The sequence below is a fragment of the Lacerta agilis genome, chromosome 4 (assembly GCF_009819535.1).
Source record: "Lacerta agilis isolate rLacAgi1 chromosome 4, rLacAgi1.pri, whole genome shotgun sequence".
Taxonomy (NCBI): Eukaryota; Metazoa; Chordata; class Lepidosauria; order Squamata; family Lacertidae; genus Lacerta; species Lacerta agilis.
In genome coordinates this window covers 32368794-32394720 of record NC_046315.1, presented here as the reverse complement: position 1 = coordinate 32394720, position 25927 = coordinate 32368794, and the positions used below count along the sequence as shown (strand labels likewise).

The 25927-nt window shown below is 41.6% G+C and overlaps 1 protein-coding gene across 1 annotated transcript in view; it reads left to right on the top strand.

Moving 5' to 3' along the window:
• Nucleotides 1–705: 705 nt before the first annotated feature.
• Nucleotides 706–25927, top strand: part of IMPG2 (interphotoreceptor matrix proteoglycan 2) — a gene marked incomplete at its 5' end in the record, with an annotated part of 47549 nt that continues 22327 nt past the window's right edge. The window contains 4 exons of the mRNA XM_033145865.1: nt 706–979; nt 8413–8579; nt 16363–16394; nt 16500–16523. Coding sequence (XP_033001756.1) covers nt 706–979; nt 8413–8579; nt 16363–16394; nt 16500–16523 — 497 coding nt within the window. The remainder of the gene's footprint in view (nt 980–8412; nt 8580–16362; nt 16395–16499; nt 16524–25927) is intronic.

The following is a 25927-nucleotide window of genomic DNA, read 5'->3' as shown; positions in this document are numbered from 1 at the left end:
AAAGCAGTTGCATTTGTGTCTTCCTAGTCCTTGTGCAAGCAGAAATCCTTGTTTTCTTTGACATTCACTCAATACAACCAATATAACCTTAAATTATATTTGGGGGGAAATGTAGAAAACAAACTTAGTGAAGATAGCCTCCTTTGAAATATAGACCATTATTTGGTGCTGTCCATTATATTGGTGTGCTAAGCGAAAATAATAATGAACGAGTTAGATTTCTTTAGTGAGGCTTACACTGAATATTTACTTTTTATTTGCAACCACCTTATGGTAAGAACAAGAGAATAATGGTGCATGTTGGACAGTTATTAAAATATAGCACCAAACAGGAAGGGCTCTGTTAGCACCTATGTTACCCTAATGAATACAGAAATAAGCATACACAAAACAAATTAGTTTGGTTAAACGTTGTGGATCGGATCCATACAAAGTTAATTGAACTTAGGTCCATTTAAATTATTGGGACTTAAACTGAATCAGGATTGATTTGTGCTATTAATTTCAATGGGACTTTAGTTCAACTTATTGAGGATGATGTCCAATGTTCATCATACTCAGAGTAGACCCATTAATCTCAGTGGGTCTGCTCTTGAGTACGATTAACAACTTTAGTCTAGATCCATCTCTGCATCTATTTATTTAACTGAAACTCAGTGGTATTGTGCAATATATGTGCAGCTACTTAAAGAGATTTGTTTGTGATGTAATTTTGCAGAAGAAACCTATTCAACTACAGAGGACATAGAAGCCAAGGAGCCTACATCAGATCTTCCACCAAATGGCTGGCGATCAGTTAGAAGCTTTCCCCAGTTTCCAGATTCTAAGCATCTTCTTGATTTCAGGGAATCTGAGAAATTCAGCAGACGCTTGTTGCGAAGAAAGAGATCAATTTTCTTTCCTACTGGAGTTAAAGTGTGTCCAGATGAGTCTATTGAGCAGGCTATTGCTAACCATCTGAAATACTTCAAACTCAGAGGTAAGTGAGTGTTGCAAGGCTGAGACCAACTTTCTTGCAAATCAGTGCATTTAGTAGGGAGGCGAACCCTAGATGTCTGGTGAATAACTGGTCAAAAAACTCAATTAAAAGTTTCAAGAAGTTTCTTGAGACTTCTGATCAATTAGATACATGTGCAAACCTATTTGTCTCTGAGATTTGTAAGCTTACTAAAAGAGGCCCATGTATGCTTATCAATGAAATGATGTCATAAAATATGTAGAGATAGTGAGTTTAGACCCATCCCTGCAAGATGGAGATAGAAAAGATTGTAGATACAGACAGAAACTGTAGAAGCATTGGAAATGTTCAGGTTAGGCTCAAAGTCTTTATGAGTATGTGGGTGTTTAAGGTTAACATGTTTGCTACAGCTAGAGATGTAACCAGTCTGAAGGTGGTTTGTGATCATACTGTTGCTGTAAAGTGTACAAAATATCAGGGTCCACTGTGAAAGCCCTTTGCAAGACTCAGCAAGCTGTATTTACGTGGCAAATGTCAGGCATGCAACAGATCTTTTGAAGTTCCCTTTGCTAAAATCAAACCCCTCACCATGCCACCCAATATGTCACTTGTACAGATCAGAGAAGTTTCAGAGCCAACCCATAATGCACTGCCAGCTGTTGAGAGGGTGAAATGCAATTGAGTACACGTTGAAATATGAGAGCAGACCTCAACAAGGTTTCTTTTAGCTCACATCTCAGTGACAATTGGTCTTCTGTGCCTGCCTGTGTGAAATTGGCCTTCGCTCTAAATATTTGTTCCCTGATATCCTCACAGCTGGAACCCATTTGCAAATATCTTGTCAGTCTCCCCACAGAAGCAGAGCACTGGACAGCACACAGCAGGGGTACCATTTAGAGAGGAGCACGGGGGGGGGGAACCCTTTGCCCTTGAATTTCAGGCCAAATAACATTATTTGTCAAGAGCCCCTATTTGCAGGGTTATTTCCCCTCTAGCATTTCAGACATTAAATTAAAGACACTCTCATGTACTTATGATTAGCGTGCTTAAGAAATGTGTTCTTTGCAAAATTCTAGTATGAAGTGGCAAGATCTAAACCTCCTGCCCTCGTGTGCTGATTGGGATGTATTCATGAGATCCCATGCTTCTCTAGATTTTGCAATGCCGTTCTTGACACAAAAAACATACAAAAATGTGCTTTAAAATTCATGTTTTGAAAAATGCATATTTTGTGGGAAACCCATTCAAAATGGGTAACATAAACAAAACCACAAGGGACCATTATGACTGTAGGAAAGTATATTGAACAAAGTTCCTCGCTCAACATTGGGTTTTTAATTGAAGGAGGATTGTACAGCCTAGCATTTGAACTATGCACCTTTCACCTCTTTCTCTGCCACTACTATTAGATAAGCTTAAGGATGCTGACAAGGTTTTCCTTTCTTGCGTAGAGGAATGCATTGCTATGGGTGGGCAAGGTTAGAGGGAGGCTCCTTTAAGAGCCTTTCTGCATCAGGCCAGAAGCCCATTTAGTGCAGCATCTTGTTCTCACAGCGACCAATCGAGATGCCTGTGGGAAGCCTGCAAGTAAGACCTGAGCAGAGCAGCATTCTCCTCACTTGTGGCTCCCGGCAACTGGTACTGCATCTGATGTTGGAGGTAGAATGTAACCAATGAGGCTAGCAGCCATTGACAGCCATATCCTCCATTAAAGCCATCCTAGCTGGTGGCTGGCACTACCACTTTATGGGAGCAAATTCCATAGCTCTAGCTTTGCGCTGTATGGTGCAGTGATTTATTTTGTCTGACTGAATTTTTACAACATTCAGCTTCACTCGATGCCCTCATGTTCTAGAACTAAGAGGGAGGAAAAACTGTTTATGCACTCCTCTTACCTTAACACTATAACTTTTCATCCTAGGGGAATTATTCCATCCCCTTGATGAACCTCTACCATTCTCCTTCTGCGTACACTCTGTACCTTTAACGTACATTTGAATCTCATCCTTTCCCTCAAAGAATTCCAGGCACTGTAATCTACCCCTCACAGAGTTACAGCTCCCAGCATTCTTTAACATCCACCCACACACGCAGTCAAGAGCTGGAGGATTCATATGTGCTGCCAGAAAAGTTAATCTTATTGGTTTAAAATTTCTAATTTAAGCAACCCACCCCCCTAAAGCTGGCAATTGAAGAGGCATCCCGCATTAATTTTCTCACTACCCTCTTGAGTAACCAATAATTGCACATTTTAAAAATAAGATAGCTTGCCTGAGTCAATATACTACTAGTTCCCGTACATGATTCAACCCTTAAGAAGTACAAATGGGATTATGGCTGGATTACATCTGAGCACTGCTCATTTACACAAATGACCAAGCAAGCTACGCCACCCCCCTTGTAAGCATCCCATACCTGTCATGTGCTGTCCCTCCAGTTAACCTAGCAAATCCCTTTCTATAGAATGAGACGTAATAGGCTAAATCACTCTTACTGCTGGGAAAGATAAATAGCTCTTGGCACAATAAAACCCATGCCAAACGAGCGCTTCCTGAAAAGAATCGTGCCTCTTGTAAGAAACAGAGTCTTGTGAGAATTTTTCAGTCGTACGATTTCAGAAAAAGAATGTAATAAAAGCATTTGGAAGAAACAACAATATTTATAACAGAAAACTGTTATCAAATAAGGTACTCGTAGATGTAAAGATGAAAAGGAACAGGTCACAGAAGGGTTCAGGATCGATGAGAGGGAGTTGTATTATGCATCCTTGGTGAGTGGCATGGGCACTGTCCAATAGGTGCTTGTGATTCTTGCAGAACCATATTTCAAATAGTACTCCAACTTTTGATGGCCTTAATTGCTGGAAAAAGAATCATATTTTCCTATTGACTCTACTGAGATTTGAGTAATGGTCAAAATGTAGTATCTGAAACAGAAGCTTGTCATGCCAATGAAGAACAACTTCACATTTCCTGTGTGAAAGTCCCCGTCTACTGTAGTAGATGTACAGTAGACTTTAGACTGTTTATTGCAGCCCAACAAAGTCAATTTACATAGCTTGTACCAACATGTTGGCTTTTGCATTGCTAACTTTTTTGTAAACAGCTTTGAGGTCTTATTACAATCAAGCAGTATATAAATTTTGTTAAAGAGATAAATAAATATTGAAAATCTAGGCTGTTCAAAGGGATCCAGCTGCAATAGATGCTTTAGCTATCCGTTATTAGCCAAAATGTGAGACGGGTTGCTGCAAAATCAGCTTTAGGGTTTGCTAATCCTGGCCAGGGTTTGTGCATGTGTGGGTGTTGTGGGTGTTGCTTTTGGACCAGCTGCTGACAGAGGAAGATGCAAAGCCAGCTCCTTTTCTTCCTCTGCTGTTTTTCAAGCTTTACATCAGATATGAGGAATCCAAGGCCTCTCCAAATATTGTTGGACTCCAACTCCCATCAACCCCAGCCACTATGGCCAGTGGTCAGGGGTGATGGAAGCTAGAGTCCAACAACATTTGGAGGGCCGTAATCTCCCAAACCCTGCTTTAGGTGCACAGAAACAGTATGGGCTAGGCTTGAACCCCTGACCCACTGAAACCCACCGGTTTTTCTCTCAGACCTACTCAAATGCACTCTGTGGCCTGGAGGCCCTACTCAGGCAACAGTATGCTTTATTTCAACTACTGATAGTGCTGTTGGATACCTACCTCTTGTTGACTATATATGTCTGACCACCCGAGTAGAATGCCACAGAAGTTTACTCAGCAGCTTAGGTTCAAAACATGCTTCTGTGTCGAACCGGTCGTGGTTTTCATGATACCACACAACTCTCTTTAAGATGGGGTTCAGTGGTATGCAAAATCACAGACTGCTGGTAAGCAGGCAAGTGGCTAATTGCACCTCTCTCAACCATGCTAATGATTTAAACATCCTTAAGAGTAATGAGGTTCTCTTTCATATTTCAATCTTGCTAAGTGTGCACAATAAGAATTTCTATTGATAGCGTGTTTTGTTTTCCCGTGTGGTGGAAGCATGTAAGTCTGGTTTTTGTGGGTTTCCCTGGCACAGCAGAAGGTGCACTGACTTTCTGAAGCTTTATCCCTTCTGTCCACCAGAGAGGACATACCTTTCTAAGTTCATGTTGGCTAATGCAATAAGAACCTACAGATGGTGCCGAGCTTTTGAGACTGGACTCAGTGGGGTGGCTGCTGTCACACTAACTAACTGGAAGGACGGATACTAAATCCCTAAGCTAGCAAGAGCTGATTGAGGCAGTTAAAAGGAAGAACAGCTTGCATTCAGATACTGTAGCCTTGCCTAATTCGTTTTTTAAATGAAACCTCAATTAAAAGGGGATGAGCAGAGAGGTATCATAATCAAGAGGACTAGGAGCATGAAACTATTAAAGAAAACAACAGGGGTTCTTAGCAAGAAAATTGGCCCGCGTTAAATAAAATTGCCTTTAATTAACATTTGCAATTACTGCAAGGTCAGAGTATCAGTGCATCAACTGTAATAAGGTTTAGTTTCTGAGGTTTCACATTGCCACAGAGTTCAGCCACAAGAGTAATTTTTGAACAGTGTCCCGTGAAGTTAAATCCCAAAAGCAAGTATTTTTAAAAAATTGTTTAAAATGAAAAACGTCCAATTTCTGAAATATGAGATTTTGAAGTTGTATTTCAATTCTACTCTTCAGCTATTGCAACTCAAATTTGCCTGTGATGTATTACTCTCAGTGCGACAAAAATGTAGCTTTCAGATAGCAAGCCACAGTCCCTACTCAAATGCCAACATAAAGAGGCAGATACCTTACGGCACCTATTTCAAGCACTACTTCAGTCTATAATCTCCTACAGGAAATCTATTGCAACTGCCAAACCCCTCTGCAACAGGCCAAAGTTATCTGTCTGGAGGTTGTGTTAATGAAAGCAGTCTGTTTATAACTGCTTAATAAGGAAGAAGAGTGTGGCATTTATCTGACTCATCATTATGTTAGCTGCATTTAGCACATACCAAAGATTACAGAAGTAACAATAATAAATTACCAATACGTGACTGACTTGACGCAGACAGTAAAGATGTAATGTAAATGTCTATGTTTGTTTAAAATAAAATAAAATGGTATAAGCTAATTTTAAAAAGCTCCTTATCTTTAGGGGAAATGAGAAGGAAAAACACAATTGATGTAAATGAACATTAAAAATATGGGTGGTATAATTTTTTGTGTTGAATAAAATTCGGGTTTTGTGGTCGTTGATACTACAAAGGCTTGCACTGTCTTTGAAATTAAGCCCAGGGAGTATCCAGCATAGAGTTGTCCCAACCCCCACCTTTCTAAGCTGATTGACGAAAACCACTTTCCTGAGACTAGTTCAAGGTCATCCTTTTCTGCCAGGGCCTGCTTCTGCCTCTTAAGACTTTCACTGAAACAAACCCCACCCCACTTGTCCTCCCTTCTGTGTGTAACCTCGGAACAAGGTTGTGGCCAGCACGCTTGAATGTTGGTACTTGATTTTTGTAGGCTAAACACACTTCATTTTCCCCACCCCTCCAATTTCTCCCCCTCTTTCCCCTAAGCAACAAGAAAGAACCTTCCTCTTTCTTTCTTTTTTTAAATCTTAGGTTGCAGAGTATAATGTGACCAACTATAATGTGCTCAGATGAATGGCGGGAGGGGTAGGGAGAGGTGGGGGAGAGAGTGCTTTGCAGTTACAAACTGTGGAGCTAACAAGAGCCTGCTAAGAGAGCATTTCAGTGCTGAGTGCTGCTGCAGTTTCATTCCCTTCTCACTACGCTCCTGTAGCCATTGGACAACTCTGATCCATTCTGCTGAGAAGTACAAGAGGGATATTTCAGTGGCTGTACCTGGAATCTCTAGAGTAATTCTGCCCTCCCTTTCCCAAAAGGCATGCAGGAAGCATTCATGGGGTCACCTCATTTTATCCTTGCAACTGTCCTACTAGATAAGTTTGTGATTGGCCCAAGATCTGAATTAGACGATCTGCGCTCCCCAATCCAAATCCCGCACACTGAATATAGGTCCTGATGCTAGGCTATTGTTAACCTGAGAAAACAAATTTGCAGCCCCCCGCTTCCAGGGGCTGAGCGATCTTCTAGATTAGAATGGCAGGAAGTAGTAGTGAGGCTGTAGCAGGAAGGTGGAACCACTAAAATCCAGGGTTACCCCCTCACAAAAGTGATCCAACCCACCATTGGATTTGAAGCATGGTCTCCGTGTTCAGAGGCAGTATACTGCTGCTCTGAAATGAATTTTTAAAAATAAAAGTTAACAATTCAATGAATGAAGAGGTGTAAGATCTGATGGTAGGGAGACAAACAGCAGTGGGGGCTTATTGCCTTCATGCTCTGCTTGTGTGGCCTTTCCAGACCTGGAATGGGATTCAACTGTGGCAACCCACCAGCGCAGCAGCTACACTGCTAGGAAGAGCCTCGTTCTAGCATAGGGCAATAAAAAAGGTAAAGGACCCCTGGATGGTTAAGTCCAGTCAAAGGCGACTATGGGGTTGCGGCGCTCATCTCGCTTTCAGACCGAGGGAGCTGGTGTTTGTCCACAGACAGTTTCCAGGTCATGTGGCCAGCGTGACTAAACCGCTTCTGGCCCAATAGAACACCGTAATGGAAACCAGAGCACACAGAAACGCAGTATACCTTTCCGCTGCAGCGGGACCTATTTATCTACTTGCACTGGCGTGCTTTCAAACTGCTAGGTTGGCAGGAGCTGGGACAGAGCAACAGGAGCGCACCCCGTCGTGTGGACTCGAACCGCCAACCTTCTGAACAGCAAGCCCAAGAGGCTCAGTGGTTTAGACCACAGTGCCATCCACATCCTATAATGCTATAGCTGGATCCAACAGGCAGCTTTGGCCAGCTGAAGTGTTGTGCTGTGTTAACCTATCATGCACTGTTTTGCACAATTATGCTACTTCTGCTTGCGCAACAAAAATATATTGCACAGCAATGTCTACTTTCCCACTTCTTGCAGTAATATGACAATGAATTTTGCCCCTGGACGTTCTCTCCCCCCAGCTGAAAACAGGATGCGAGACTAGATGAGTGGTCTGATCAAGCAGGATGCTTTTTATCATGGAATCAGAGTTGGAACAAATCTTAGATGTCTTCTTGTCCAGCCCCCCCTGCTCAGTGCAGGATCTGCAATACATTATGGAACTTGCGTTATCCCTGAGAGATGGTTGCCCAGCATCTGCTTAAATACCTCCAATGAACGAGTGACCACTACCTCTCAAGGCTGTCTGTTTCATTGCTGAACAGCTTTTACCATTAAGAACTTTCTCCTAATGTTTGGGTGAACTGTTTCCTCCGAGTTTCTGCTCAATGGGGCTATTCTTGCCTCCCAGAGCAACCAAGTTCGTCTGCTTCATCTTCTGCATGACAACCTGTGATAGTAGTGGACAACAATAATACTTTTGATTTTTTCTTTTGCAGTGTGCCAGGAAGCAGTATGGGAAGTCTTCAAAACATTCTGGGATAGGCTCCCAGGACACGAAGAGTACCAAAATTGGCTACATATCTGTGAAGAAGAAACTATGAGTATATTTGAGATGGGCACCAACTTCAGTCAATCTGAGGAGCATCAAAGCCTCATAATGAAGGTAGGTAAGGGAACAGATTAAAAATCTCTCAGCCTGAAGCCTTTGACTAGTAAGAAAGACCAAGATATTATTTTGCTGGTTGGACTTTTATTTAATGCCTTGAAACGGAAGTAGTTCACACATTTAAATTCCAGTAATGCTTACTTAGCTTTCTGAAGTTTTAAAAAGATGTCTTTCCTCTTTAGCTTATTGATTATTATTAGTTGTAGTAGTAGTAGTAGTAGTAGTCGTAGTCGTAGTAGTAGTATTTATATACTGCCCTATACCTGGAGGTCTCAGGGCAGTTCACAGAATAAAATCAAAATATAAAACCACAAAATACACAATCAAAATAAAAACAACAACCCAATAACCCCACCCCCACCCCAAAAAACCCCTGGCTTCACAAATGCCAGAACTAACAATCCGCAAATTTGTCTGTTTCCATTCCCCAATGTTTTTATATTGATTTTTGTTATTTTTGTGCTGTTTCAATGTTGATTTATGTATTAAAAATTATTGTTGCCAAAAGATACATAACCAAAGCAAAGGAGAAGATCCCCACTTATGGGGGCGAAAGAGCCCAAGCCATCTAATGAAGTTTTTGGAGATACTGGGTAGAATTCAATGTTGCTTGTGTATTGTATTTTATTGCATTACAATTTGAATTCCATAGAATTCACATTGTGATACAGCATAAGAAGTAAAAGCAATAAAGTGCAATTAAAATCAATATGAGTATTTAATGCAATGGATGTGCTCCCATGTTCAACCATAAGTCCGCAGCCATGCAGTGGACCACTGATTTGTTTGGCTTAGCATTATACAGTGTATGTGAACCTGGGTGGGGATAAATAATCCAAGCTGGTTTGAATCATCTGTACCTAATTTGCCTTTCAGGCACCTTCAGACAATAAGCTATTCTTGTGTTCTGGCATAGCATGCTTGGGTTGATCTATGGGGAATAGAGACAAATTGGTTTAGGGGTTGTTGGTCCTGGCATTTAGACAAAGGATCAAACATAACGGGTTTTGTGGTTGCTTCCAACTCTGATTCCATGCTTTTGTTATTTCACTAAGTTTTTCCACTCAAAAAAATAATAATTCTAAGTGCCTTGTGTGGCAAGGAAGTAAAGAAGTAAAGAAAAGGTACAGCTTATCTTTCAGTAAGCTACGTTTGTAAGAAAAAGAATGTTATGACATTCAGTTGTTATGCGGATTTGCAAAGTGATAGCGTGGCATGTGAAGGGGGATTTTTTAAAATGAATTTTTGCATGTGTCCAAAAGCCTAATCAAATAATTAGTAATATTTGGCAGTGATACGAAGTTCTTCCAAGGGGCTATACTAACCAGCCCACTTTCTCATCAGCCAATGCAAAACTTGCTTCTATCCACCACCCGATCATTGGCTGAGCTAGCCTTGGGTGGGTGTGGGACATGGCATGCATAAACTGAGGGGGGAAAGACTGGTGCTTTTTTTCAATGGGAACATTTTGGTGATGTTCTAATGTTATTTGTGCTATCACAGAGCCCAGGAATGAAACTGGGTAGGAAGGGGTGGAGGGCTACCTAGCCAAAGATCTCAGCACCAAACTAAGATATGAGCATGCGGGCATTATATTAAATAGAAATATTCATCATTATGATAACACATCACTAACTACTGCAGTATTATTATTATTTTGCATTTTGAAAACAGTTAATATTTTTAATAGCACGATCGGTATGTATATCACAGCTCCTTTGAAATTTGTAGCTCATAAAAATATTTAATCATGTATCTTCAACGTTCAGATGCACAAGATTAAAGTAATACGGGATCAGAAAGGGGATTCCCTAATCCTTAGAGGATTTATTGTCAAAGAACATATTGCAGGAGGAGTTAGCAGCCAGCAGCAGTTCTATTTAGCTGATTGCAGCCTCCGGGAGCTTGTGACCAGGACTTGTAAATAGCGGTGTTTTCAGGGGTGTTTTAAAGGGGAGGCCCAGAGTGCTGTCTCGTGGATGGCGAGGGAGCTGCTGCAGTGACTTGCAATATCTGTACCATGCTTGTCTTCCTGCGTGAGAGTACGCAAATCCACACCTGCAGTAAGTGCAAGCCTTCTTGGAAGAGAAAGTACAGCAACTTGAGACCCACCTACCCACACTTTGAGCTACTGGACAAGATGAGGAAATTAGTGATAAGAGCAGAGTGGACTGTCCTGAAACTGTGATGCAGGTGAGGTGCCCCTAGGGTGGAGGGAGATTACCCATAGCAGGAGATAAATCCTTGGAGGAATGTGGCACACCGAAGCAGGACTGTTGGGAGCCATGCTATGTCACTGGAGCTGCAAAATCGATTCCATGCCCTCACTCCAGACATTGATTTTGGGCCAACAGAGCAAGGACAGCGGTTGTAGACCTCAGAATACATGCAGGTGGCTGTGGAAGGCACAGTGTACAGAGAGATTCCTGCTACTCCCCTAGGAGGAAGAAAAATGTGGTGGTAGGTGACTCCCTACTGCCTGGCTGACAATTTCATTTCCCAGAAGGTGGAAGAACCAACAAGGGGATTGTCTATCTTGGAGCTGGTTCTCACCAACAGGGAGGAACTGATCGACAAAGTGGAAGTACTGGGAAACTTGGGAGGAAGTGATCATGTTCTCTTGGGTTTCATGATACAGAGGCAAGAGAAAGTTGAGTGCAGTCAGACATGCACTCTGCACTTTAATAAGGCTGATTTCAAAAAGCTTAAGGAACTACTGGGTGATGGTCAGAAATACAGTGGTATCTCGGTTTACGAACTTAATCCGTTCTGGAAGTCCGTTCTTAAACTGAGACCGTTCTTAAACCAAGGTGCGCTTTCCCTAATGAGGCCTCCCGCCACCGGTGCCCTTCTACCGTTCGGCTTCTGTTCTTAGACCAAGGTAAAGTTCGCAAACCAGGACACTACTTCCGATTTTGCAGAGTTCGTAAACCGAATCGTTTGTAAACAGGGCTGTTCTTAAACCGAGGTACCACTGTACTCAAAGAGGAAGGAATCCAAGATAGATGGGAATTTCTTAAAGGTGCAATATTGTAGCTATGAAGGCAGACAATTCCAACAATAAAGAAAAGTAGGAGGCATCTAAAGAAGCCAGTGTGGCTGCATAAGGAGCTTACAAATGAGCTGAGAGTTAAGAAGGGCATGTAAAAGAAGTGGGAGAAAGTGGAAATCACAAAGGAAGACAATGCACAAGTTGCCAACAGTTATAGGGAGAAGGTCAGGTGGACCAAAGCTGAGAATGAGCTCAGACATGCAAGAGGCTAAAAATAATTGCAAAAGATTTCTTTGGTTATTTTCAAAGCAAGAGGAAGAACAAGCAGGTGGTAGGTCCTCTGTATAGAGAAGACAGAGAAATGCTATTGGGTGACAGAGAGAAGGTGGAATTGCTCAACACCTACTTTGCCTCTGTCTTCACCCAATAGGAGAACAGTGCCCTACCTGGTGGTAACAGAATAAATGATACAAGGCGGGAGCTGCAGCACAATATAGGAAAAGAGGGTAGTAAAGGAACACTTAGCTACTTTAAATGAATTCAAATCTCCAGGGCCTGATGAGCTGCACCCAAGGATACTAAAAGAGCTTGTGGATGTAATCTCAAAGCCTCTATAATCTTTGAGAATTCTTGGAGAACAGGTGAGGTCCCTGCAAACTGGAGGCAGGAAAATGTTGTGCCCATCTTCAAAAAGGAGAAAAAAGGTTGAACTAGATGACCCTCAGAGTCCCTTCCAATTCCACAGCCCATTGGTGTGGCTGTTTTAAGTAAAGATGAAACTAATTTTTTTGGAATTTAAGCCTTGATTATTAATATGTAGTTCCGGTACGGGTATTACCCACACGACTGCTGTAGGATATGGCAGCCCTGTTTCTTGTTCCCTCCTTTGCCTACCTAATATGGAGTTCAATTTCCCTTATGTTCTGGTATCATTATGCTGAGTGTGTCCCTACAGAAGCCTATAGAGAAAACTAGGGGAAGGGAAACAAACATGGTAGTGATGTCAGGGTATACGGTACATTGAATTAGACATTTCAAATAGAGATGCGGAGAATGCAATGCAGAGTTGGCAGTGGCGGTTTTGCATTTTTTGTAATGTACAGTTCTGTCCTTAGTTACGTACAGTTCCACCAGAACTTGAAATAAGCAAATGAGATGGCTTTTCTTCTCCATTCCATATAGTTTCTTGGGCTTTATTGTGCCTCCTTCAAGAATGTTTGTTCTTGAACTATATTGTGTTTGGTTTTCTGTCTTGTCCACTCTCTGCCTAGTGAAGCACACTCATTGCATTTTATTCATACACTGTACAGTAAGTTTGGGTTCAATATCTTGAGACAAGAATTAGCATGGTAGTTTTATTAATTAGTAGAAAACAACAGCCAGTTTTCTGCTGGAGTTTCTTCAAATTCACCTTCACACCATTTGAAAGGGATCATCTCTAAACTTTCTCCCTAATGTTTATTGTAAAGAAATGTCTCTAAAGTACTCCAGTCACTGCACCCAGAATCTTCTGCCCCAGGATCAAACTCAGAGAAAACTGTGTGTCATTGGGTCAGAAGCTGGCAGAGCACAGTGCTGATTGGTTGGAGGCTTGTGATGTCACAAACCCATCTTCCCATCACACGGGAAACAGTTTTTCAATTCTGTGTGTGTGTGTGCTAAAAGTAAATAAAGAAGGCACCAGATGAACAAATGAACAAACATACAAGCAATTTCTAAAAAAGAAAAAAATCAGAAGTAGCCTGAAGCATAGTGGCTACTACCTCTATAAAAAAAAAAACCATTGTAAAATGGAGGGGAGAAGTGGTGCTTGCTCTGTGGTAGAGAGAAAAACAATGATTCCTGTTTTTAAGGCACATTTGTGTGCACTTCAAGATTATCTTTAATTCCAGACTTCGGAGCAGAGGCCCAAGATTTTCCAGACATTTCCCTATAACTTGAAGCTTGTTATCACATTAGTATTGCAAGTAGCTTCTTTTGGAAGTCTTTGGCAAAGACTTTCTGACAAGTATGCCAAGGCTCAAGTTAGATATGAACAAGCACCACTTTATCCGTTCCCTCTTTTTAAACTAACAACATGTGCAGATGTCTTGTTGTTTATTCACAGTTATATTTACTTGGGATTCATCAACCCAAGCAGCTTAATTTGCCTCAACTTGCAACTCTAGTTTTCAGCCATTTTTCAGCTTAGTACTATATTATGCAGACACAGGTTTTCTAGATATGTCTTTTTCACTATTACTAGTACCCTGTTGAAGAGGGATTGATTATGATTTTAACAGGCCTGTTTAGTCTGTGACCCTGTATATTTTATGGAATTAGACACAAGGCACTGGCAGGTCCAATGAAATAGTTGCAAGGTTACTTTAGTATTCTCGTTGCCAGTTCAAAGCCACTGAGAAGCACACTAAGAACTCAGCCAGCCGGCATCTTTTCAGTGGAAAAGGAAGCTTCACACAGAGAGACATAGGATTGCCTTAGACAAGAGAGAAGTAGGCACCCCTATCCCATTACACATCCAGGAACTAATCAGACTAGCAATTGAGTTTTACTCTAAGAACAGCAGCAGGACATCCTTGACTGCACTTGAGGGCAACAGGCTAGCTTAGGGGGTATAGGGGCAAGGCCACAAGCTTTCTTCTCCAACACCTCACTAATATTCCATGCTCTCTCACTGCCTAAGGCAGCTGCCTCACTCAGCCTAAACACAGAGCAGGTCTTGCAAGCCTTTGCATGCAGCTGCTCCCACCACTGAATTGGGAATTCCTTGCAGGCAAGGAAGCTCTATGTGCATCTTGGGCCAAGGAAGGGAGCACGAAGCATCTTGTTACTGAGCTGGGGAAATGCCCTTAGATACTAAATCCCGAGTTTGCCTGAAACTCATGCACTGAGGGAGCAATGAAAATTGCTCGACTTGAAGAAAACTTTTGGAAGGCAGACATAATACAATTCAATTCTAACTGGTATGCTCTTGACATCCTTCCATCTCGGGAGACAATGGAGGAGTGAGACTTAGGGGGTGAAGGCAAACGGTTAGAAGGTTGCAGCACCTGCTGTGGCTGTAGAGACTCATATAGGAGAGACATGTTTTGTTGAAGCAGGGACAGAAGAAGATGTCCAGTTGTGCTGCTATGGAGGCACCACAGTGTTTCTTCTCTCTGTGCTCTTCCCAATGCTTATTCCTCCTCTGGTCACTGCTGTGAGTACACAACCTGACTGCCTGTCTCCAGACACAGCAGTCGTCTGCCGTTGTTCTTTTTTTAAATAGCATTCTTTTAACATTTTGATGTTTGCCACCTCGGGCTCCTGTGGGTAGGACATAAATTTAATAAATAGAATAAAATAAAGCCAAGGGATGAGCACCAGTATTTCTGACCCCGTGCAGTGTGTTTCGTGCACTCTTTCAAAGCCACCTGCCCAGAGTCCTAAGCCCAGACAGCAGGAGTGAGTGCCTAATCCCACAATATCCAGGGTGACAGCACGCTTACATGTGCCATCAAACCGAAACACTTCTGGTAAGTGTTATTTTAAGCCTGATGGTCTTGACCGGGTCACCTGCCTAAGCAATTTAGAGAGAGATGCGTTTTGGGGAAATAGTTATTTTCCTTATTCAAGTTTACTACTTAGAGGAATTGTATAGCCATGGAGCGGGGGGAAAGGATCATTCCTGGTTGTTATTCAGGGAGCGTATGGACTACTGATGCTTTGCTTTATTGGTGGTTTCAGAAAGGTGTCCAGAATGCAGCAATTTATTGTAATAATATTCTCTGGTCATCCAGAGTCATAGGACTAAGGTGTTATGAAGTCAGACAAACACTTTCGAAGTGTCCTTCATTCAAAGGATATTCCTGATTTTAACCTTTTATTGGATTTTATTAACAAAGTCATAGGCATTTGCACAAAATTTCATTAGGGTGTGCACTCAGCGAATTTTATTTATTTTAAAAGTGAACATTTATTGAACACATAATTAAAAAGTACATTAATTTTTGTTCATCAATCAAAGGAACTGAAACTTCCAAACTAAAAATTTCCAACTATGTTACTTTAAAAATACAAACTTAAAAAATGAGGCACAAAATACCAAATTTTTAGTACTTCTTTTAGCCTGTACACATGCCTATGATAAAAGTACACTTGTCACTCCCTTGATAGCTTCCTTTTATGCTGTCCCTTATATAATATTGCTTGTGTGTGTGCGTGCGCGCGCATACACACACACACACAGAGCAACCAAAATCTGTCATTCTATTATTCTGAATAATAATGCCTGTAATATAATGGTTTTAGAGTACCGTAGTGATGAATGCCACACTAATTGTGGATGGCTTTCTGCATAGCTGTTCAACAGTTACACAAATCAGATTCCTCCACTTGTTTGTGTTCAGTTTTGCTGGTGGTTCTCAGAAAGCTTGAATGGAGTTTGATCACATTAACAAGACCACATAGGTTTTCCAAAGTGACATAAAGAAAGTGGATTTATATTTAACCTTTCCCCTCCCCCCTTGAATTTTCTGAATGTAATATGCAGTAGGCAATGTGGTAAAGCACCATTTAATATAAACAAGGAAACCTTGCAACTGTGGTTATTTGAATTGAGTAATCCATCTGACGTTTTCCTGTTCACCTGAATAGATATAGCCAAGGATCTTTGCAAGGGGCTTTCTCTCTCTAGGCTCACCTGCGCTAGACAAGAATGGGAGTGGTACCACAGAGGGTGCAAAAATATAACTTTAAAATTTGCAAAATGAAAGTACTTACCTGGAATTTAATTTTCTATTTTTCTAGAAGCTGTCCTACGCTAAAGATGCAATGGGTGGGTGAGTATCAACATTACCCTTGCATTTTACAAATAGTGTATATATGACATATGAAGTAGCATTTCAACCATTTCTGCTTCTTTTAAAATTTTGGTTTCTTGTCAGTCCCTGCAGCGATTGGGTGTGTGGGTAAGTCACTTATACAATTTTAAAGCTTTAGTCTACTTCCTTTCCTGCTCTGCCTGGTGTTCAGTTTTATGAAAGCATTGTAAGAATATGCTTCATATAAATATCAAAAAGTGGCACTAGAGGCTTAAACAGACTGAAGGTCCCATGTGTAAACCTCAAAGCAGACTCACGAACCAATGCACCTTTGGCATGTGTCTTTCATTCTCATATATATGCCTTCTCAGACTTTATGCCAGGCTTCATGCTGCCACATGAAAATGTATGTGTTAATTAGAATAGCTAGAAATGAACTTGTTGACATTGGCTTGTAGCCTAGTAATTTCATACCTATGAAGGGTTGACATTCAAACCCTAAAGCACTTTTATGATAACCAGGGTTCCAAAAGATAAGATAACGAAGGATTCAATTTGTTAACCAAAGAACTGTGTGCAACTGTTTCCTCACACTCAAGGGAGTTTTGCAGTTGTGCTTCTGGAATAGCAGCCACTCATCCCACATGACAAAACTGCAGGCGATTTTCAAAAGCAGTTTGTGATGTGGTACGGAGGCCTGCTATTCAAAGGAAAGCATTAAAAACCCTCCTGGGCTAGGCAGGTCCAAGGATCTATTTGGCTTCCTGTCAATATATTGTGTATAAGGGCTAGAACTAACTGTGTGGCTGCCGTTGGCCATCGTTGCAAATAAATTCTGCCAGTAGATTTGGGAATGTATATGTAAGCAATGCACTCACTGGAAAGATAACATAAAATACTCTTAAACAGAATATAAATGCTCTTATAAAATGACTGCATAACTAAAATATCATTTAAAAATAAATAAATGACATTCTAGAGTATGACTAGTTTAGGTTCTAAACCAGGGATAGTAAACCTATGGTCCTTCAATGGTTGCTGGACTCCCATCAGTCCCAGCCAGCATGGCCAGTGTTAGGGGACTGTGGTAGAAGTGGTCCAACAACATTCAAAGGGCCATAGATATAAGTGCTGTGTGCTTTATAACCTATAATGTTTTTGGTATTTAAATATCCAGAGACCATTTACTTTTATTTTCAAAACACCACAACTGCTGAGATACCTTCTTGACTATGCTGTCCATGTAAAAAGTTTAAATAGCAAGGCTGGGGTTTGACCACATTTGTGGAATTCCCCATGAACAAAATCTGGGTTGTTTTTTTTCTGGAAGAGTAATTACAGTTGCATGCAACACCTGTATCCAAGTTCAAGTTTGGACATATTGTCAAAGCTCAAGTTTTGAGATCCAAAACTCCTTTATTTTAGATTTCTTCTGATTCTATATGGCACTAGTCTCTTTAATTTTGAACAGAATTTTCTGCAGTGTGTGTTTCGACACTGCATTGTTTTATATAAAGCTGGTGTGTCTTTGGATGTGCTTTTAAATCTTGACCACAAAGATCTGTCTAAGTTGAGGCCTGTCCTGGAGAGAACATGAGCACTTCAAACACGGAGTTGTTTGAAACTAGCTATTTTTCTTGTGTGAGAAACAACTTCAACTAATTTTTAAAGGAATTTTTATAGTGTCATTATTTTTTGAAGTACTGGGACATGTGTACTCAAGTGCCGAGAGGTTGGACTCTGTTTGCAAGGCTGAAATTCCAACACGTGGTCCATCCCCACCCCCTGAAAATCAGGAGGCAGCCAGGGATGGCTTCCAAGTCCAGACATTCCATGGAGCAATAAACTGGCATTGTAACTAAGGAATCAGAACTGCATTTAGATGTCAAGAAATCATGCTGCTTTCTATTAAACATGACAGGAAAAGCTGCTCTTTTTCAAAGAGCAGCTAAGAGAAGAAAACAAATATGTCTGAAGTAGAATTAACTTCAGTATAGTTGCCTAATTGAGATTGCAGCAGATTCACATGCTGTGTGGCAGCTGTGTTATGTGTCCAACATGCACAAAGTGTGAAGGGGAGGCATGCATCTCCAAGCATGCGCAAGTGTTAGCAGATGTGTTGTTTTCACTTCTTACACCAGATGCTGGGCAGGTGACAAATGTGGCTACCATACTCTCCAACATTTCATTGAAGAAAACAGAGATGCACTTGGTGTGCTAGTAATGCATCTATTTTCACAAAAAGCTTCATTTCCTGTCTTAATTTACTCTGATGCATTAACTCAGCAGTAGCCTGTCCTGCTGTGGCTTTTGAAGCAGTTTATAAACACACTGACTGTAACTGTTTCCTTCAGGGCAAGGAACCCCTTAAGAATATTTATAATTTCACAACTGATACAATTTCTACAAGAATGTACTTTTGGTTGTATCCAACAGTGTTGCTCAGCTGACAGTAGGAGTTCTGCCAGCAGAATGGGGAAAGAGGCCATTTTTTGAGATACCCCTCCCCACTGAAGCTCCCTCACACCCCTGAATCTGTGCTAGATGGTTGGAGGACCCTGCAGAGCACATTTAGGGAAGCTGGGGAAAACAGAAAAGCTGGAAATTTATTCACTCCCTGTTCTGCTGACCCTTATTGTCAACAGTGATACCACTGGATACAATCCTATGCAGATAGGCCATGGTGGGGGGGAGTGGAATAAAAAGGAAGCAGTTCACTGGCATTTTATGTCCACATGGTTGCATTTAGAAGTTCTCCAATGAGGTTTGACTAAAATATGGGGGTTACAGGGAAATTGTGTCCACCTATTGTGCATACTCCTTCATCTGCCCTTTGGGAGGAGATGCCAAAGAGGTGCTCTGACAGCCATGGTCAATAATGCCGATCACAGAGCAGAGATCCCCAACTGCACTCTTAAACACTATGAACATTTCAAGACTGATTGCTCCCTTCTCACTCTCAGAGGGCAGACTATGGAGAGGACAAAGGGAAGAGGTCCTGCCTGCCTGCCTGCTCTTCTCTTTCTCCAGTGGCAACATGGTGGTTGGAGTAGTGAACTGAATATAGTGGCAGAGCTCTCAAGCTGGCTTCAGATTTGGAAAGTGAGGATCTTGTGCATGGACAAGTTGGCTTGGTGTTTTGTGTTTCTGTGAAGGGATGAAGACAGGCCCATGCAGGAGCTTGTCTGAGGCCCGAGGCAGATGTCCCCAGTCGGCTGGAAGGCCCAGGGTGTTCTTTGCATGATAGTGTAAGACTGGCAGGCTCCTGGTTCCCACCCCTCGGCCAGCTTAGCCCTCCAAGGCCTGGGGCAAGTGTAACTGGCTGCCCCACCCCCATCCTGCACAGGCCTGAAGGTTAAGGGGTGATATGATAGCCATGTTCAAATATATAAAAGGATGTCATATAGAGGAGGGAGAAAGGTTGTTTTCTGCTGCTCCAGAGAAGCGGACACAGGGCAATGGATTCAAACTACAAGAAAGAAGATTCCACCTAAACATTAGGAAGAACCTCCTGACAGTAAGAGCTGTTCGACAGTGGAATTTGCTGCCAAGGAGTGTGGTGGAGTCTCCTTCTTTGGAGATCTTTAAGCAGAGGCTTGACAGCCATCTGTCAGGAATGCTTTGATGGTGTTTCCTGCTTGGCAAGGGGTTGGACTGGATGGCCCTTGTGGTCTCTTCCAATTCTATGATTCTATGATTCTGTGTGTGAGAGAGAAAGAAGAATGGAAGAGAGAATGAATGAATGAATGAATGAATGGGCTATGTGCCTGAATGGATGGATCTTGCTTGTGTGCTTTTGTGTCTCTCTGAATGGGTGGGTGATGTGTGAGAGAGAGATAAGGGGGGAAAGAGAGAAGGGGTGATAGAGGAAATGTGAGAAATCAGTTATCCACATGCACTTTGGCTCCGCTCACCATTTATAAATGGCCCCAACGACTTCCCCCCTGACACAATGCAGTTCTCAATTTTCAAAAGGTTGCCCAGCCATGACATACATGCATGAACAGGGCAGGCCCAGTGATTCAAAGGACAAGATGGTGAACCCCCCTCCCTTTCAATGGCAGTTGAATATTAGTTCAACACTGTTGGCCAAACAGCATCCTCCTCTGCACCTGAGAGCCAAGGGAAGGGTTAGAAGGTGCAGTTTCAGGTTGTGTGGGGCACTCACAGATCTGTCCTCCAACTCCTTGCTGCCACACCCCATACAGCAGTGTCTCCTGTTTAAGGTAGTTACTTCACTTTGCCTTGTACATGAGAGTTGAGAGGTACCCAACTTGCCACTCAAATATTTAACTTCTAGAAATCAAAGGGAAGGGTTCAAACTTAAGACGTATAAATTAAGGTGGCAAATCAACTGAAAATGCTTTGTTGACAGCCTTTGTTTTCGCCTCGTTTTTATAGCCTTAAAACGGTTGTTCTTCCACAAAAAAAGTCAGGCACAATGTTATAAAACTGCAGCTTTGGCTATGTCTCCCTTAGCACCTCATATAATCTCACCTGGACTTGGGAAAATAGTTGCGCATAGGTGATTTCAGCTAATTATTGTGTACTGGATAGTTTTGGAGTAGCTAGAAAATGAAAATGTTTTCTTTTTATTGCATAACTTACTTCCAGGAATAGCTCAGTTGGTTTTACTGACTATTATGCAACACAAGGATGCAAGTATGTTCCAATATAACTGATGTTTCATGAATGTAGAAAGAAACTTGGCTGTTTAAAAGTTGTAGAAAACCAAGTCCTTAAACCAGTATTGATTTTTTTTAAAAAATATCAGGCTTTGCATCCTTCTATACACATGTATAATTTAAATGGGGAATGGTGTTCAGGGCAAAAAAAAGAAAAACTTAAAAGAAAAAATGGCAAAATATTCAGTACCGCACACCAAATTGTAAACTTTGTCTTTATACCTTGCTATATAATCTATGTCACAATGAAAGCTCAAAATTGTTATTGAAATCAAATAGGCACCTATGGATTCTTGTGGGGAGTGGGAAGCAATTGACTTAATTTTTGTTTTTATGTAAAGGTAAAGGGACCCCTGACCATTAGGTCCAGTCGTGTCCGACTCTGGGGTTGCGGCGCTCATCTCACGTTACTGGCTGAGGGAGCTGGCATACAGGTTCCGGGTCATGTGGCCAGCATGACTAAGCCGCTTCTGGCAAACCAGAGCAGCACACAGAAACTTTGTTTACCTTCCCACTGGAGTGGTACCTATTTATCTACTTGCACTTTGATGTGCTTTCGAACTGCTAGGTGGGCAGGAGCTGGGACCAAGCAACGGGAGCTCACCCTGTCGCGGGGATTCGAACCGCCTACCTTCTGATCAGCAAGCCCTAGGCTCTGTGGTTTAACCCACAGCGCCACCCGCTTTTACTTTTACTCCAAAGTAAAAACAAAACTCCAAAGTGTGCTGACTCATAAGATGGTTGTCTAGCTTCTAACTGATCTGGGCCTGAGATACTTGAAGGCAGGGCAGGCCCACCTGTGAGGCAAGGTGAGGTTACTAATACCTCAGGCAGCAAAATCCACAGGGCCAGCAGATCCCAATGGAGATCTCCCTCCTTGTTCCTGATATATCTCTTCACCCCCCCTTTCTTCCCTAGTGGGAAGGGAGGACCATTTTGTGCTTTGCCTCAGGCACCAAAATGTCTTGGTCCAGCCCTACTTGAAAGAACACCTGCTTCCTCTTCAGTTAAGATCCTCAGAGCATACCTGCTGTTGTCTGTGATGAAGAGCAGGGTTTTCTCTGCAGTGGCACATTCCATCTAGAATGCCCTACCTAGGAAGGTCCAGCCTCCCCTTTCCTCTTTCGTTGTTTACTCTGTGTCGAATTTTAGATGACAAGCGCTATTTAGCTCAAGTCTTCCTTTGGGTTTCCTGTAGGCATCTGGTTAGCCACTGTGATTACAAACTAGCTGGAACTTTGGTCTAATCCAGCAAAACTGCTCTTACATTTCTTCTTATAAGCTCCTTGGGGCAGGGACCTGCCCTTTTATACTGTATGAAACACCATGCACATTGATGATGCTTAAATAAATAACAACATGGGCAGCTGATTATGACTTCTTTGTTCTGAAATGGATTTGCACTATTGGTGAGTGTAGATGTCGTTGGGAAATAATTGGGTAATGCCAATTAACCCCGAAATCCCACTTATGTAAGGAACTACAAAGAAAAAACAGCTGACTGCCTTAATTCAGAAAGGCATATAGGTCTTGACTCACTATTTAACCAAAACAGCCCCCAGCAGCGTTTAAAACACAGTTCTATGCAGCTACAGGTGGGTAGCCGTGTTGGTCTGCCATAGTCGAAACAAAATAGAAAATTCTTTTCAGTAGCACCTTAGAGACCAACTGTGTTTGTTCTTGGTATGAGCTTTCGTGTGCATGCACACTTCTTCAGATAGAACTTCTTCAAGTTCTATGCAGCATTTACAAAGCGTGGGAAACATAGGTTGTTAGCCCTCTAAATGTCACAAAATTGTGATTGTGGCCAGAATGGAAGACTTCTATTAAATGCAACCCCACCCTCTGCAATTATAATTAGAAAAACTAGGTGTGGGATTTTAGGATGTCATGTATGGGTAATAAATGCTGGGAGGGTACATTTGTTTCAGAACAAATACTATGAAACTTTGGGAGGCGTAGGTTAAAATTGGGCCTTCCCTTGGTCAATTCAGTGTCATGGTTCTCACACCACATAAGCCAAACAAACATTAACAAACATTCACTCTTTCCTGATTCGCAAAACATAGGAAGTTGCCTTATACTGACTCAGACCAGTGGTCCACCTAGTTCAGTATCGTCTACATCCCAACCAACTCATTGGGGTTTCAGACAGACATCTTTCTCAGCCCCACATGTATATGTCAGGGGTTGAACCAACAGTTTTCTGCATTCTAAGCATTTGTTCTGCCAATCAGCTATGGCTGTTTCCCTTTGAAGTAACCTACAGTACTATTGGCTTACTTGCAAATGACAAATACCCTATTTTCCGGCGTATAAGATGGCTGGGCGTATAAGACGACCCCCAACTTTTCCAGTTAAAATATAGCGTTTGAGATATACTCGACCACAGATTCTCCACCTGGCGTATAAGACGACCCCTGACTTTTGGGAAGATTTTCCTGGATTAAAAAGTAGTCTTATACGCCAGAATATACAGTAGTTCCTTAATTTACTGTTTGCAGCCTCCAATTTTCTTGGTGATCTTGAAATAAAATTTGAGGATTTCCATCTATTATTGTTGTTGATATGTGTTCAATGTATATATGCTGAGGTATTTTTGACTTTATGCTCCAACACATAGCTTTTCAAATTTTGGCCTTATGATTATATTATAAAATTTAAGCAGATAATAAAATGGCTGGCTTCCACACTCATTATTATTTTTGTACTATTTCTATGTAAGTTTTTCAGGGCAGCTAACAAAATCAAAAACAAAATATTACAATAAATACATAAAAGCAACATAAACCGGCATAAAAACCAGTAGCATTAGAGGTAAAAAAAACAGAAGGCAAGAATAATATTGAAACAATACAAGACTCCACAGCAATGAAAGCTTGGATAAATGAGGAGAGCACCTTGCACCAGCCTTCTTACCATAGTAGGTGGGGAAAACTGAAGACATGCCTCTGCAGAAGAAATCCATTATTTGGGAGAATCATGTGGGAGAAGGGCAGTTCATATTTTAAAGATAAAAACTAGCACCTTAATTTAGGCGTGGGAAAGGATTAGGAGCTAGAACAGCTGTTCCAAGACCGGCTAGATGTGTTCCATACATCTGGCCTTGGCATAGCTGTCAACGTTTTCCTTTTTTTAAAAGGGAAATTCCCTTATTCCGAATAGGATTCCTCGCAAAAAAAGGGAAAGGTTGACAGCTATGGGCCTTGATTGTTAATTTAGCAGTTGTATGCTAACTGCTAACTCTAGTTTCTGAACTGTATTAAAAGGGCAGCCCCACATGCAACACACGACCAAAACAGCATGCAAGATACGCTACCAGAACAATAATAACTGTAGCATGGCCCGACTAGTGCCCACTCTTTTGAGGTTTTGGCAAGCCTAAAACGGCTTTATTCACGTCAGATTTGAATGAATATACTGCTTCTGCTGTTGTTTTATTTGGTGTTTTGTTGATGCTGCTCATGTTAATGGTTCTACTTGTTTTACTTGGAATTTTGTATTTTCTTTCATTGTTTTATAATTGTTTTCTTTGACTATAATCCACCTTGTAAATTCATTGGTTAAACATGGAATATGAATGGCTAAAATAAGTGTGTGGAATCCAGAGTTAGTCATACTCAGACTTAAATCTTAACTAACACTGGATATACCTTATTATAATTGAATGTAAACTTAAGAGAAGTATTGTTAAAAGAGGGGCTGGGGGCTCTTATTTATATCTCAGGTTTTTGAAACGTAATGTTTAATAGTTGATTAGCCCAATGCAAAAATGAGTTATTTCCCAGTAATTCATATTCATTTAATTACAAAGGATATCAGGTGCTTTAAGGGTTGCCATATGTCTGGAATTTCCTGGACATACCCGGAATACTGTATTCGGAAGCAGATGTATGGCAAGCCGGTTTTCCTTAAACATATCTCAAAATAGCTCAAAAACTTTTTGAAATATGGCAACCTGGAATGTACCTTATATGGCAAATTCAGAGTGTCTTACCACTTTTTGATAATAGGAGATACAAAGGCTAAAGGTAAAATTAAACATTGCGCTATGATGAATGCTTCATCTGCACAAGCATTGCAGGTTGCCAAATGAAACAATCCCCCTCAGCTCACCTCCTCATTGTTCTGATGGGTCTCCCGACACACACACAGAGGCAATTTTGGGGGTACAGGGGAAGGAGAGTGGGAAAAGCCCTGTTGCTCAAGTGGCAGTCCTTGCACAAGCCTTCTGCTGATAGGGTGGGATTCAATAATGATCCAATGTCTCCTGTCTGACAAGTAACCCTGGCAATGCCAGTAATCCTGAGTAATCCTGCAGCACTGAACCAACTGAATTTAGATTTTCCAGCAGTGTGGGAGCTAAGGAATATAGGAATCTGCTTTACACTGAGTGGCAATGACTGTCCGGGATTTCAGGCAGGGCTTTCTCCCAGCCTATCTGGCAATGCCAGGGATTGAATCTGGAACCTTCTACATGCAGAGCAGATGCTGTACCACTGAGTCCTGGCCCTTCCCCTATGCTTTTGACAGCTGTTTCCTCCATGGGAATCCAGAAAAAGCCTAGAAATGCCTTTCTAGAAAACAAAGTAAGGTGTGAAGCCTTTCTGTGGCTTCCCAAAAATATTACACTGTGGCTCTGATCCACCTAAAGTGAGAACCTTGAAGTTCTATCACAACCATAGCTGTCAACCTTTCCCTTTTTTGCAGGAAATTCCCTTATTATAGCATTGGGAAACAGCAGGGAGGGTTGACAGCTATGTATATAGCAGTGGGGAACAGCAGGGAGGGTTGACAGCTATGCCTCCAGCATGTGTTTAATCTTACAGTGCATACCCGAGGAGACTTCAGTACAGATCCAAAATA